We start from the raw sequence: 15882 nt of genomic DNA, 5'->3' as shown, positions 1-15882 counted from the left end.
TATTGACTATGCAAAAGCCTTTGACTGTATGGACTACAACAAACTCTGGAAAATTCTTAAAGAGATGGAAATACCAGACTACCTGAGCTGCCTCTTAAGAAATCTGTATGCAGGTCAGGAAACAACAGTTAGAACTGGACATGGAACAACAGACTGGTTCCAAATAGGAAAAGGAGTACGTCAAGGCTGTATATTGTCACCCTGCTTATTTAACTTCTATGCAGAGTACATCATGAGAAACGCTAGGCTGGAAGAAGCACACGCTGGAATCAAGATTGCTGGGAGAAATATCAATAACCTCAGATATGCAGATGGCAGAAAATGGCAGAACTAAAGAGCCTCTTGATGAAAGTGAAAGAGTAGAGTGAAAAATTTGGCTTAAAACTCAACATTTAGAAAATGAAGATCATGGCATCTGGTCCCATCACTTCATGGCAGATAGATGGGAAAACAGTGGAAACAGTGTCAGACTTTATTTTCCTGAGCTCCAAAATCACTGCAGATGGTGACTGCCGCCATGAAATTAAAAGACACTTGCTCCTCAGAAGAACAGTTATGACCAACCTATACAGCATATTAAAAAGCATAGGCGTTACTTTGCCAACAAAGGTCCGTCTAGTCAAGGCTATGGTTTTTCCAGTGGTCATGTATGGATGTGAGAGTTGGCCTGTGAAGAAAGCTGAGCGTCGAAGAATTGATGCTTTTGAACTGTGGTGTTGGAGAAGACTCTTGAGAGTCCCTTGGACTGCAAGGAGATCCAACTAGTCCATCCTAAAGGAAATCAGTCCTACATATTCATTGGAAGGACTGATGCTAAAGCTGAAACTCCAATACTTTGGCCATCTGATGTGAAGAACTGACTCACTGGAAAAGACCCTGATGCTGGGAAAGATTGAAGGCAGGAGGAGAAGGGGATGACAGAGGATAAGATGGTTGGATGGCATCACCGACTCAATGGACATGAGTCTGAGTGAACTCCGGGAGTTGGTGATGGACAGAGAGGCCTGGTGTGCTGCAGTCTATGGGGTCGCAAAGAGTCAGACACGACTGACTGACTGAACTGAACTGAACTCTCCAAGTTCATGGAGGGAATCCCCGTGGAAATCTGACATTTTCTAAGGGGATTTCCGCACTAGCCTCCGCATCTCCTTTTTCTCGTATTACCTCTGTCTGCAAGGCTCTGAATGGACCAATGGGGGACATGGAAATTCATGGAAGGGAAAAGAGGTGATGAGGTGCTTTCCAGTCCAGCCAGAGAAGCCCTGTGTTTCTGTCCCCTCACGGCCTGTATCCTTCCCTCCATCCTTAGGCCACTGTTCCTAATTCTTGCTGTCACCGACCTTACAGAGGAAGTCTGCAGCTGTATCGGTACAGATCTGGGTGAAGGACACATTGAATTTAATATTCTATAAAAGGATCTTGTAGATACAAACCCAAATCTGGTTTATTATAACTCGAGTCAACAAGAAGCAAGTCCATTTGGCAAACTGACTGTTCTGTGACCTCAGGGCACTGACCAGCTCCCCAGTCACCACGAGATGTCACCTCATCACAGGCTCTAAGACCTAGAAGGGACAGTAGCGATGATCCAGTTCAACCCACGAATTTTTCAGAGTATAATGGAGGCAGTCCTGCTAGAACTGAGCTTCAGGAGACAAGGAATTCTTTCTTCTTCCCCACCACTGATGGATTCCCGGTGCCTAGAACAGAGCTACTCAATAAATGTTGATTCAGTGAGAGTAGGAAGTCAAAAAATTCAGGCACACAGACGAGATTAGAAAAAGAAACACATTTCTCTTTTTGATAGTCATATAAAAAATTGAAGCCGTTATCTATTCTAGTAAAAGTAACACAGGCCATTCTGTAGTACATAGCCTGTCCATTGCTGTTCATAACAACTGGCCTCTAGGGTGTATATCAATTTTTACAAATTTGGAAACATCTACTAATTCAGTTTCTTCATTAGTTTCTGCAAAGTGAAAAAGAGAATACCCGTTTCACTTTCACTTTGTAATTTGAAAGAGGAAAGGTATGACAGAAGAGTTCTCTAGATACGATTGGCAAAATTAACGCAACTGGTTGCCCAAAGATGGTATGGGTGAAAAATGTGCAAACTTCAAAAATATTGCAAAGAAATTGATTAATTAGTAGATGCTAATGAAGACGATCACGACTTAATGACTAAACCACCAGGAAAGGAGACAGTGGTTTGGAGAATACCTAAGATTGCTGAGGTTGGCAGAAATAAAATCACAGAACAATTTCATCATAATTCTTGGTTTCCAGATTAGATACAAAACAAGACATTGGGTTCTCCGATAGGAGAAGATTCTGATGGTGACACTGAAGTCTACCCATAGAGCAAAGATTCTGAGATGCTGGCAAAAGAAGTTAGTGCTTGTCCTCAACAAACTTCCGAAACTCATAAAACTGGCCTTTCATAGATGTGCTCACCAGAGGAGTCTCTCTTGACTGTTCTCCACTCCTCCAGTCCATATCCACTGCTTTTCCTTCTCAGTCTTTATTTCCAGGTCCACATCTGTCTATGAAAGTGTGTTAGTTGCTCGGTCATGTCCGACTCTTTGCAACCCCGTGGACTGTAGCCCACCAGGCTCCTCCATCCATGAAACTCTCCAGATAAGAGCACTGGAGTGGGTAGCCAATCCCTTCTCCGGGGGATCTTCCCGACCTGGGTCTCCCGCCTTGTAGGCAGATTCTTTATCATCTGAATCATCAGGAAAGCCCCTCTGTCTATACTCGTTGCCAAACAGGATCATTACAAGGACTACCCAGAATCAAAATATTTTCTTGCTCCAAAGAAGACATACAGATGGCCAAAAAGTAGATGAAAAGATGCTCAGCGTCATTAATCATCAGAGAATTGGAAATCAAAACTACAATGAAGTATCACCTCACACTGATCAGTGTGGCCATCATCAAAAAGTGTACGAACAAAGGCTGGGGACTTCCCTGGTGGTTCAGTAAACGAGGCTCTGCCTCCAGGGTAGAGTGGCTCCTGTATGGCCCCCAGGGACAGGCAGCGTACGGATGTCTCTGCTTCCCCAGTGGGCTGTGGGGTGAGTGGTGGTGGGTCTGTGGATGGGGTTTAGGCGAGAACTTACATAATGTTATCAACCAATACTACTTCAAAAAAAAGATCTCTACTAGAGATTATATAATTTGTTGAAGGTCACAGAGTCTATTTGTTGTAGATTTCTTTTACTCTACAGCATGTCAAATAACTCTACATTATAATTTTCAGTGGTAGCATAATACTTCTTGTATGAAATTATGTTATAATTCATTTGCAAGTCCTCATTAGATAGTTTGTCTTCTTCTTAATTTTGAAAAATTTAAAACCTTTTTTCTATGTTTTATTCTATTATTTTTAAAAATTAATTTTTATTGGAGTATGGTTGCTTTATGATGCTGCGTTAGTTTCTACTGTACAGCAAAGTGAATCAGCCATACATATTCATTTATCCCCTTTTTTGGGGTTCCTTCCCATTTAGATCACCACAGAGCATTGAGTAGAATTTCCCTGAGCTATACAGTTACAGAGTTCATCCTTTTGATACAAGTACATTTTCCTCAAAATCTGTTGTTTTATGTCATATCTCATGGTGTCTCATAAGTCAAGGAAGGTAGTGAACAGCTTTTAGACAATTATCTTCTTTTCCAAGGAATATCATTTCATTTCTTTCTACCTCCATACAGTCAAACCTTGAATATGAGAACCAGAAAAGTTGAAAAAATGTCCCAAGAAGAAATACGCCAATTCACTTTCCTTTTCTGGTTCCTAAAGTCTCCAAACACATTTTCAGCGACCCAGTTCAGTGGGTTTTGGTGATGACCTAGTGATGGGTACCTATCAACGGTGTATGAATACTTTTTGAATGGAGAACTTTCTTTGAAGGTGTTCACCCAGAGACAAATGAGATCCCAAGTCACCGGATTGATTGGCCTTTCGCCTAGGCGCTGTCCAATCCTAAAGTTCACAGGTTTCCTCATTTTCCTGCTCTGCAAAGTGAAGCGTCGGGTCCGTTGGTAGCAGCTGCGGTGACTGCCAGAGCTTCCCTTACACCATTTCTGTTTCAAGGCTGGAAAGATGAGGGTGACCATCCCCAGGAACCCCGGGACTGTGGCTGGAATGGTGATGGCTGTGTTCCTGGTGCTGAGGATCCCCGAGGCTCACTGCAGAGACTCTCCGAGTAAGTGCTCGACGGCTGCTTTTCAGAGCTCTCCAATCTGGGAATTAACCTCCGATGTCTGTTTGGTTTAGGGTTGGATGCAGTGCACTCTGGCCAAATCGCAGGGAGAATTTAGAAGAGCTTCTATCAAGGTCCAGGGTTCTCCTCTTCAGAAAAAAGAATGTTGCTAGGTTCCTTTTTTCAACCTCTGCATTTGGAGGAAGGCTAGTGTCTCTCAGGGAAAAGATTTTGGGATCGCAGAGTTCCGGCAGAAAAAGAGAAAGTCCATTTCTACACCAGAGGCCAGGCAAAACAAGAAGTGTTAAGACTGCTCAGAGAGTCAGTGGCAAGGATTTACTGTCCTAGGTAACTCTTTGGGGTGAGGGGTGTTTATGTCCGCTCTGACTGAAGGTTGGAGAAATTCGAGACAGCTTTAGTCTCTGCAGCTTCACTCTCTGAAGAGGGTGAGCTCCTTGAGTGTGAGCTGCAGGTCCTCAGGCCCTTTGTCAGGTCTGAGAGGAGAAATGGGAAGGGTCCAGGCAACGATTGTCACTAATTCTGAGTTTATGTACAACCCTGAATCCCTGTTGCTGTGGAATAGGGCTGGGAGACTACTGAGAAAAGAAGAGAATTAACATTTACTGCGCTCTCCAGTACTCTCTCCTGGAAAATCCCATGGACGGAGGAGCCTGGTAGGCTACAGTCCATGGGGTCGCTAAGAGTTGGACATGACTGAGCGACTTCACTTTCACTTTTCACTTTCATGCATTGGAGAGGGAGATGGCAACCCCCTCCAGTGTTCTTGCCTGGAGAATCCCAGGGACGGGGGAGCCTGGTGGGCTGCTGTCTATGGGGTTGCACAGAGTCGGACACGACTGAAGCAACTTAGCAGCAGCAGCGCACGCACAAATTTCCAAACCCCGTAGTAATACATTATACACATCTTTCTAAAACACAAACACGCGCACACAGATGACTCTGGGGTAAGTGTTACTAGCCGCTGTTTATTTTTAAACATTGCTTATTTTGGAATACAACATTATTTGTATAACGCAGACATTATGCAAAACATATATGGAAAGTTTAATAAAAGTGATACAGAAATATCCAAAAAACCAACAACCAGGTCTGAAATGACTATGCCCAGCACCCCAAAAGACCCCCACGTCTGTCTTCCCAATCACACCCACTTCTAATTTCCAGAAGTCAGCTCTATTATGACTCTTATAATCTTAATATTACTGCTTTTCTTCGTGGTTTGGACATATATGAACATATCCTTAAACAGTATACATTAGTTATTTCCTTCTTTAAATGTTACTACAAATTTTTTATTGTTACCAAACTGTTTTTTGTTGAAGAATAGTTGGTTTACAGTGTTGTGCCAATTTCTGCTGTACAGCAAAGTGACTCATTTGCTGAGTCACATTTACACACATTCTTTTTTTGTTCTTTTCCATTAGGGTGTATCACGGGATGCTGAATAGAGTTCCGTGTGCTCTACAGTAGGACCCTGTTGTTTATCCATTCTGAATGTACTAGTTTCCACCCCCAAACTCCCAGTCCATCCTCTCCTTCCCCACAAGCTGCTAGAAACCACACACCTGTTCTCTGTGTCCGTGGCTCTGTTTCTGTTTTGGAGACAGGTTTGTTTGTGCCGTATTTTAGATTCCACGTTTAAGTGATATCGTATTATATTTGTCTTTCTCCTTCAGACTCACTTCATTTAGTATGATAAGCTCTAGTTGCATCTGTTCCATGAATGGATTGTCTCACTTCTCAGGATAATGTTTGAGATCTGTCATAGATCTTTCATGTAACAGTCATCAACCTGTTTTCATTGTTGTGTAGGAGATTCCATGTTATGAGTGTGCTACAATGTACTTACCCATTCTTTTTTTTTCTTTTATTTGAATTTCAAAGGTAGCACATATTCATTGTAACAATTTCAAACCTTATTAATATGAAGTCAAAAGTAGAAGTAACTTCTTTCCCCTTCGTCTCCCCTTCCCCCACCCCCAATTCCACTTCCTGGAGAGAATCCCTTTATCAGTTAGGTGATAACTGTCCAGATTTTTCTCCGTGCAATGGCAAATATATATGTTAATTGCCAAGCTTATCTCTGCTTGCTGTCTCACAGGACATGCAAGCTTAACAAGGACAAATGGACTGTGGACTTTCTCCACTAAACTTCTTTCTCTCCCAGATTTTCTCCTCTTTCTAAATACCACCACCATCCCACCCAGACGTTCAGGCCCTGAGGCTGGGAGATATTCTTGAGTCTTTCTTCACTGTAGGATCCCAAGTCCAATCTGCTAGCTCTACCTCCAAAATGAGCCCCTGTCCAGACACTTGTCACACCCTCCACTGCCAACCACCTGGTCGAAGCCTTCATGTACTTACCATTTCCATGCGCACCTTTGGATTGCTTCTACTTTTCCCCCTGTGTATCCTGAAGCCTATGAGCCTGCTTTTTCTTCGGCTATATATTTAGAATGGAATTGGAGGTTCAAAATGGAATATGTATCTTTACAACAGAATATGCAAAAGTTATTCAAATTGATTGCTTCTTATAAAAAGAACCCAGTTCTTGGCACTTTTGATATTTTAGATGTTATGCTTTCATATCTGGTAGATATAGAGTTCAGAGAAGGTGATGGCACCCCACTCCAGTACTCTTGCCTGGAAAATCCCATGGATGGAGGAGACTGGTAGGCTGCAGTCCATGGGGTTGCAAAGAGTCAGACACGACTGAGCGACTTCACTTTTGCTTTTCACTTTCATGCATTGGAGAAGGAAATGGCAACCCACTCCAGTGTTCTTGCTTGGAGAATCCCAGGGGTGGGGGAGCCTGGTGGGCTGCCGTCTCTGGGGTCGCACAGAGCCGGACACGACTGAAGCGACTTAGCAGCAGCAGCAGCAGCAGATATAGAGTCGTATTTCACTGTATTTTTCTTTTGAAGTGTAGTTGATTTAATGTTGTGTTAATTTCTGCTGTACAGCAAAATGATTTAGTTATACATATATATACATTCTTTTAAAAAATTATTCTGTTCCACTATGGTTTATCAGGGACATTTAATACAGTTCCCTGTGCTGGACAGTAGGAACTTATTGTCTGTCCATTCTTACATAACAGTTTGCATCTGCTCATCCCAAACTCCCACTCCATTCCTCCCCTCCCAAAGGCACTGTCTGTATTTCACTGTGTTTTTAACTTGAATGTCTTTGATTTTAATGAGCATGGGCAACTCTGCCTCTGTTTATTCTCTACTTGTGTTTAGTCTTTATTGTAGTACCTATTTTGACATTTCTCCTTTCTTTTTCTATTATAGTATCTGTCTTATTTGTTTTTAAGAAATAAAAAAAATACTATACTCCAAACCAAGCACATGGTCACCACATGCTTTGCCAATATTTGTTGGCGCTTCCTGGCTTGTCTTCTTTATTCTCTTAAGATATCTTTTGATGAGCAGAAGCTGTTATTCTAATGAAGTTGATTAATAATTTCTTCTTTATGGCTTGTCATTTTCATGATTTGCTTAAGAAATCCTTTATACTTCCAGAGTCATGAAGATGTTCTCAGATTTCATCTCTAATGTATTGGTAGGATTGCATTTCATACTCAGAGCTTTAATTCATCCAGATTTAGTTTGTACAGGGTGTGAAGAATGGTCTAGCTTCATCTAAATTTTTCCCGGGGATACAACTCTGAGGGTTGAGAGCAGATTTTATTTAATCCTTTGGTATTTCCCTTCTGTTGTCCATGCCTCCCTAAGACAAGTGGCTGGTTGGGATGCAAGGCTGAACTAAATCTCACTCCACGGGCTCTCCCGCAGAGAATTTCGTGTACCAGTTTAAAGGCATGTGCTACTTCACCAACGGGACAGAGCACGTGAGGCTTGTGGCCAGACAGATCTACAACAAGGAAGAGATCCTGCACTTTGACAGTGACCTGGGCGAGTTTGTGGCTGTTACAGAGCTGGGCCGGGTGTGTGCGGAGATCTGGAACACCCAGAAGGACCTCCTGGCGGAGTTTCGGGCCTACGTGGACACGCTGTGTAGACACAACTACAAAGAGACGGCCGGCTTCACTGTCCAGCGGAGAGGTGGGCTTAGGACGGGCCGAGATGCCTTCACACAGAGCCTTGTGGGGAAGGACGCAGGAAAGTGGGCTTTTGTGGTTTCCCAGCATCTTGGGGGGACCAGGAGGGGTGTCAATCTCTAAGGAGGAAAAATGTTGGAAGATCTGGCAGGGCAGACTTGGGAGGGTGTGAAAATCATTGGGGGCTTTCTTGGTGGCGGTATTGGTAAAGAACCCACCTGCCAATGCAGGAGACGTGAGACGCATTGGGAACAGTGACTGGCAACTGCAATCCTTCGAATGTCCCAAGCCCTGGCCGTATCTGGTGGGGCTTCTGAGTCCCTCTCATCTCCTAGGCTCCACACCTTCCTACAGCATCTGAGTCTTGTGTACTTCCTTCATCCTTACCCTCGCAGAAGTAATTCCTCCTCCTTAAAATGCTCTCCTTTTCTCCACCTTCCCTTTCTTTCTCTATTGAAATCTCTCATCCTTTTAGTCCCAACCTCAAGAGCAGTGCTTCTGTCAGCTTTGCTGGGGCAGCTGGGTGGAGCTGGCCTTGGTCCTCCAGCTGTGAGCACAGCACACTCGGCATATATGTACCCGTGCGCATGTATGGTAGGTATATACAGTTTAAACGTTATCCCGTCTAGTAGCAGATGCAAGCTATCATATACCGGATGGATGAACAACAAAGTCCTGCTGTAGAGCACAGGGAATGATGTTCAGTATCCTGTGATGAACCACAATGGGAAAGAATATGAAGAGAGTCTATATGTGTACACATATATAATTGAGTCACTTGGCTGCACAGCAGAAATGAACACATTGTAAATCAACTATGTGGTGGTTTAGTTGCTAAATCGTGTCTGGCTCTTGCGACCCCATGGACTGTAGCCCCCCAGGCTCCTCTGTCCACGAACATCTCCAGGCAAAAATACTGGAGTGGGTTGCCATTTCCTTCTCCAAAAAAATCAACTATACTTCAATAAAAATATCAATGGTACTTCAGTAATATCAACCCTACTTCAGCAAAAATTATCCAGTCTGTGTTACAAAGACCTTTCACATAAATGATCTTGTTCAAGAAACCAATGATTGCTAAACAAAGGTATTCTTCTCTTACAAAGTAGGCTAGCATATAAGCTAAATAAACCCAGAGCTGGAATTCTAATAGGCGACAAATATTTGTTATCTTTGTGTGTGTGTATGCAAGCATGTTAAGAGAGCATTATTTATAACAAAGCCTGAAAACAACCCAACTTTTTGTCAAGAAACAAATTGAGGCATAGCTATATAATAGACTACTACTCAGCAATAAAAAGAAATAAAGAGGGATTTCCCTAGCGGTCAGGGATAGTGGGGTCACCCACACCTTCCAGTGCAGGGCTAGTGGGGTTCTTGGCCAGAGAACTAGGATTCCACATGCCGTGTAGCAACTAAACCCATGTGCCAAACAAAATATCCATGCTGTAATGAAGACTCCCCTGCCACAGCTAAGACTTGATGCAGCCAAATACATAAATAAAATGTTAAAAAAAGAAACAAGCGAATGGACAAATGAACTGAGTTATAACCATACAATAGAATGCTATGCAGCAATGAAAGGAACGGGAAACCATTACGTGGATGGATCTCATAGAAATTATGTTGAGATACAGAAGCCAGAAACAAAATAGCACATATGGTAATGTTCCATTTACATTAAATTACAAACATGTAAGATTAATCTATGGTGTTGGAAATTAGAATAGTAATTGCCTCTGGTTAGAGGTGGTGGTCGGATAAGGCAACGGCACCCCACTCCAGGACTCTTGCCTGGAAAATCCCATGGATGGAGGAGCCTGTAGGCTGCAGTCCACGGGGTCGCCAAGAGTCAGACACAACTGAGTGACTTCACTTTCGCTTTTCACTTTCATGCATTGGAGAAGGAAATGGCAACCCACTCCAGTGTTCTTGCCTGGAGAATCCCAGGGACGGAGGAGCCTGGTGGGCTGCCATCTATGGGGTCGCACAGAGTCAGACACGATTGAAGCGACTTAGCAGCAGCAGCAGAGGTGGTGGTATACCTGTTATCTGGTCTACTGTAGTTTCTAAGGACAGACCGCAGCCCCTGGTAAGAATTTCTTTGTCGCCTCATTCTCTAATTTTGTCTCGTTTCCTCCTAGTGGAGCCTACAGTGACTGTCTCTCCAGCCAGTACAGAGGCCCTGAACCACCATAATCTGCTGGTCTGTTCAGTGACAGATTTCTACCCTCGCCAAGTTAAAGTCAAATGGTTCCGGAATCAACAGGAGCAGACAGCTGGAGTTGGGTTCACACCTCTTACTCAGAATGGGGACTGGACCTACCAGATTCACGTGATGCTAGAGACAGTTCCACAGCTTGGAGACGTCTACGTTTGCCACGTGGACCACCCCAGCCTCCAGAGCCCCATCACAGTAGAATGGCGTAAGGGCCGCTTCACTGACCCTACGGACCCGACAGGAAAGAAAAAGTTCAGGGAGAGCGCTGGGTCTGGTGGGGGTGGAGTCCGTCTTCATCCCTCGTGTCCTATGTAACTCCCTGATACAATTTCTGGGCTGGAAGTGACCGAGGACTAGATCCCAGTATCATCTGTTGAGTCCTTATCTCATTTCCCCCCCTCAAGATGTGATGGTGGTCCCTTCACACGACCGGACCCCTCTCCCCTCTCCTCCAGGCTGCAGTTCAGCCTGAGTAATGTGCCTTCTGAAGTGTTCAAGCTCTGGGCTTTGACGTAGAGGCTGGTATCTGAAGTGACCCGTGGAGGACAGACAAACAGATGGACATGCCTCCTTGGGGCTACCAGCCTCCCCCCACCATCCATCAGAGCCCCCCGGGATCTTTGCCTGCCCTCCCCTCTTCTGTCTGGTTTCTGATCCCCTCTGTCTCTTATACACACAACCAGACTCCAGGCTTCCAGACGAGGATGCTGTGGGCCGTGGGGACACTGACGTGAGGGCTTTTACTTCCAGGGGCACAGTCTGAATCAGCCCAGAGCAAGATGCAGAGCGGAATTGGAGGTTTTGTGCTGGGGCTGATCTTCCTTGGTGTGGGCCTTTTTGTCCACTTTTGGGATAAGAGAGGTAAGGCGCCTTGGGAGAAAAAGGGGGAAGACAGGTGCTGGGCTGAAAAGCCTCTGTTGATCCTTCTCTAGTGACTGTCTCAGTGACGTTGGGGTGATCTTCTTTTGTGGCAGTTGAATCCTTATTGTATGTGGGTGGGAGCAAAGAACGCTCTGGAACTGCCCCCCTCATTTCCTTTCGGAGGCTGAGATAAAGAGAGATGTTATTTTCTCACCAGCCGGGTGAATGAGTTTTTATTTCCCTTCCTTCCAGCTAGCCAATCCTGAGGCCTCATCCACAGGTAAGACCCCTCCCCTTCTGGTCCGGAACAATGACACACACAAGATAGAAAAAGTTGTGGAGCGGGTTGGTCTGGACTCTGTCACCTGCCTCTGTTATTCCTTTCTTGGTCCACACCACATTCACTCATGTGAGTTGCGGTCAAGGAAAAGTCTGGAACCTTCTGTGCAGTCTCTGCAGGAGACCTCAGAAGTGGTTTCTCCAGAAGAGGACCCAGCCTTTCCTATCAGCCATTCAGGAGTGTCTGAATGATGCCCCAGACTCCACCATGACAGGAAGTACTCCTGAACTTTCCCGTAGGAGAAAGGGTAGGACCCACAGTTTTCACCTATCTGATAGTCCATGACCTGTGCTCAGAAGCTGGCCTCGTGGCCCTTCAAGCTGAAGATGTGTGTTCACTTTGGTAGAATATGGTCCTTCCTTAGTTCCAGGAGACATAGTGAAGAGCAGATGTTAGACGAGATTAATCTCAGTGTCCCCAAGGGAGCCAGAGGGGCTAGGGCTGAGTCTGCTTCAGGGGTGGGTGTGACTTATGAGTCCTGCGTCTGTCCTCCAGGTTCTTCTTCCTGGGGTCTGTCATGACTCTTCTCTGATCTTGTCCTGCGATTCTTCTCCGTGGTTCCTGCCTCCCTTCTCTCAGGACCTGTGAACAAGCCAGCTCCGCCCACATCATCCATCAGGACCTGACTCCCGGTGACCCAGAAGCAGCTGTCATGTGCTCTTTTTGTTTCGATTTTTCCTGGATTTCTGCCCGTGACTCGGCTCTCCTCTTTGGCTCTCTGAGCTGCCTGCTGAGTCTGTTTGAACCATAAATGCCCTCAACAGGCATTTCTGATCTCGTTCTCGTCTGAAGACTGCCCGTGAATTCAGTGTCAGACTCTTATCTGTCCATCAAATAGTTTTCAAAATTAAATAGATTTGTGTATCCCTTGTGTTCCCAATTCTTATTGAGTGTGATGGTGGAATTCTTATTGAGTGGTGGTCCTGGGGAAACACTGACAAAGAAAAGGTCAGATTCTCAAGTTCAGTTATGTCCCCAAGAAGGTCAGATCCAGGCAAGGAGACTAGAAAGTCATGGGTCCCCATCCTTGGTCTAATTCAGGTATCACGTAACAACATGAAGTGAGGTGTGAAGTAAATTCAGTTTTCCATCGTCTGTGGGTCCCGGAAGCTGGGATTGTGTGCAGCAGACTTTTCTGGCTTCTACTACAGTCTGACAGGTTTTTATATATTTGTGTAAGTGAAACGGTTTGGTCCCTTCATGGACCCAATGCCCAATGTGATGAATCAAACTGATAGCAAATATCTTCTGTCAAGTGCACTGTCTCCCTGGGGCAAAAGATCAATAAAATTATTGCTCATTGAATCCAAACTATCGGAATGTATAATCAACAGTGGAAGCTTTTATTAGCAAGTATTTTTTTCCAGTGCATATGATGAAAACTCTCCTAAAATCAGCCTAACGGAAAACATTCATTTGGGGGTTTCATGTAATTGAAAAGTTCGTGTTCGGATTTGACTTCAGAAAAATGCCTGGATCCCAGGGCGTCAGTGAGACCATCCCCCCTCTCTCTTAGCCCATCTCTGGGCCCTCTCCCTGCCTTCTGCCTCAGTCTCTCCTCTCAGCGTACCTCTCTGTAGCTCTCTCCATCTATATCTCTGTTTTCCTCTTTCTGTCTTTCTCTCCATTTCTCTCTTGCCATCTGTCTGAAGGACCCTTTCTTTCCCTGTTAATCTATTCGTGGGTTTTCCTGTCTTTCTGTCTCTGTGAGTGCTTTGTTTCTTCTATCCATGTTTCAGCTTTGAGTGTTTCTCTTTCTCTGTTGCTACCTCTTCTTTCTCTCTGCCTCACGCGTGTGTTTCTTCACTTGCTGTGCCCGCCTCTCAGAATCTCTCCCGTCCACCTCTGCACGCCTCACTCTGCTGGCTCACGTGCCTGACTGTCAGTCTTTCTCTTTCTGTCATTCTCTCTGCCCGTTATCTTTCTGTGTACATTCTCTCTTGATATTGTTTGTCTCTCTGCTTCTCTCTGCCTCAACTTCTGTTTTGGGATACGGGTTCCTTGCTTTCTCTGGCTCACGCTCTGTGTACGTCTCTTGAGTTCTGCTCTTCCCTGTTTGTGTCTCTTATTTTCTCCTATGGGAATCAAACATTTTCCACATGGCTAGTAATACAGCCATCTCAAATTTTCAGCCCATCACCCAAACGACAAAAGACCATTATGTTGAGTTCAATTTAATGATCTAGATGAAGTCTAGGTATGAGGGACTCTGACTGACCAGGCTTTGGGCTTGAACTCAATTCTCTGTCATAGATGGAGACTTTTTTTCCTTTCCCAAACCAAGGGTGGAAAAGAGTAAGACTGGATGGATAAGCAACACTTTCACCACCACCATCCATTATGCAAAACTTTGATACCTGAAGTTTCTCTGTCTCTGCTTTTCTGTTTGAAAAAAAAAATTCAGAAGCTGTTTCCTCTATGTAGAATTTATGTAGTCCGTATACAACCAATGCTTTACTTTCCTATTCTAAAGGGAGAAATACCAGATCACATTGACCTCCAAATCTAGGATCTCTGATGATGTAAACTTCTTTTTCTACCATGGATAGGGCTCTTAGTGGTCCAAAAGCTGTGGTGAAATGATAAGTTCACCCCCTATTAATACAGGAAGAAATGATAGCGTAACCACAACAAGACTATAATCATCAAATGAGTGAAAGGTTCAGAGTGCGTCCAACTCACTGAGCTGGCGGAGGAGCATCACAGGTCACAGAATCTGGCTGAACCCTGGCTCTGCTCCTGAGGAGGGTCTACACTGCCCCAGTCCTACCTGGCCCCTCTGTGAGATGGCCCAGGATGGGGCTCTTCTGTGTCACACACTTCAGAAATCCTCTTCATTTTGGTGGGTTTAAAGGGGCATGTGGCCTTGTGTGGGCACTCTGGATGCTGAGGACTATCTTAGGCATGTAAAATTCTTTTTTTTTTAAATTTACCCAAGGCTTTTTTTTTTTTTTTTTTAATGATTTGGAAATAAATTAAGGATACTATCTCGGTCTACCATTCTGAAGAATTATTCATCTACTCTACATAGTAAGCTTTCATTGACATTCTTCTGCTATAAAACGAACAATCTTTAGATAGATTTAACATAACATTTAGAAATTTTTAACTTTTAAGCTTATGTGTGTGTTTTTAATAGTGCATTAAAAAAGATGCAGAATTTCATAGAAGACAACTTCATATTTGAACTTATGCAGTTATTCCACTCAATGCAAAATCCCTAATTCTTTTTTTTTTTCCACTGGGAATTTTTTTTCTCTCACTTCTTTCTTGTTTTTTCATAACCTTTCTTTATTTTTTAAGTATAAATTTATTTATTTTAATTGGAGGCTAGTTACTTTACAATATTGTATTGGTTTTGCCATACATTGACATGAATCTGCCATGGGTGTACACGTGTTCCCCATCCTGAACCCTCTTCCCACCTCCTTCCCCATCCCATCCCTCTGGGTCATCCCAGTGCACCAGCCCTGAGCACCCTGTCTCATGCATGAAACCTGGACTGGCGATTCGTTTCACATATGATATTATACATGTTTCAATGCCATTCTCCAGAATCATCCCACCCTCACCCTCTCCCACAGAGTCCAAAAGACTGTTCTATACATCTGTGTCTCTTTTGCTGTCTTGCATACGGGGTTATTGTTACCATCTTTCTAAATTCCATGTATGTGCGTTGGTATACTGTATTGGTGTTTTTCTTTCTGGCTTACTTCACTCTGTATAATGGGCTCCAGTTTCATCCACCTCATTAGAACTGATTCAAATGTATTCTTTTTAATGGCTGAATAATACTCCATCATGTATATGTACCACAGCTTTCTTATCCATTCATCTGCTGATGGACATCTAGGTTGCTTCCATGTCCTGGCTGTTATAAACAGTGCTGCGATGAACATTGGGGTACACGTGTCTCTTTCAATTCTGGTTTCCTTGGTGTGTATGCCCAGCAGTGGGATTGCTGGGTCATAATGCAGTTCTATTTCCAGTTTTTTAAGGAATCTCCACACTGTTCTCCATAGTGGCTGTACTAGTTTGCATTCCCACCAACAGTGTAAGAAGGTTCCCTTTTCTCCACGCCCTCTCCAGCATTTATTGCTTGTAGACTTTTGGATAGCAGCCATTCTGACCAGCGTGAGATGGTACCTCATTGTGGTTTTGATTT

At 44.0% G+C, this 15882-nt stretch overlaps 1 protein-coding gene across 2 annotated transcripts; it reads left to right on the top strand.

Annotated features, from left to right (window-relative positions):
- The first annotated feature begins 3227 nt into the window (after positions 1-3227).
- LOC139178926 (rano class II histocompatibility antigen, A beta chain-like) lies at positions 3228-12539 on the top strand. Of its 2 annotated transcripts, XM_070777795.1 has the most exons (6): positions 3229-4211; positions 8030-8299; positions 10440-10721; positions 11267-11377; positions 11630-11657; positions 12213-12539. In XM_070777795.1, exons 1-5 carry the CDS (start codon positions 4109-4111, stop codon positions 11641-11643), a joined length of 780 nt encoding a protein of 259 aa, XP_070633896.1. In that variant the 5' UTR covers positions 3229-4108; the 3' UTR covers positions 11644-11657; positions 12213-12539. The 2 variants fall into 2 exon arrangements, 1 of the variants encoding a protein (XP_070633896.1); XR_011563333.1 differs by having other exon boundaries at positions 3228-4211; positions 11267-11657.
- Positions 12540-15882: the final 3343 nt, after the last annotated feature.

This window comes from Bos indicus, chromosome 23 (genome assembly GCF_029378745.1).
Source record: "Bos indicus isolate NIAB-ARS_2022 breed Sahiwal x Tharparkar chromosome 23, NIAB-ARS_B.indTharparkar_mat_pri_1.0, whole genome shotgun sequence".
NCBI classification, from domain to species: Eukaryota; Metazoa; Chordata; class Mammalia; order Artiodactyla; family Bovidae; genus Bos; species Bos indicus.
Note: the sequence above shows the minus strand (reverse complement) of the source record. Positions and strands in the feature narration are given on the sequence as shown.

Bases quoted from the DNA above. Each gene is read 5' to 3' on its own strand.
- LOC139178926 (XM_070777795.1), top strand. From the start codon at position 4,109: ATGAGGGTGACCATCCCCAGGAACCCCGGGACTGTGGCTGGAATGGTG. The intron at 8,300-10,439 runs GTGGGCTTAGGA...GTTTCCTCCTAG, and splicing joins CTTCACTGTCCAGCGGAGAG to TGGAGCCTACAGTGACTGTC. The intron at 10,722-11,266 runs GTAAGGGCCGCT...TTTTACTTCCAG, and splicing joins CCCCATCACAGTAGAATGGC to GGGCACAGTCTGAATCAGCC.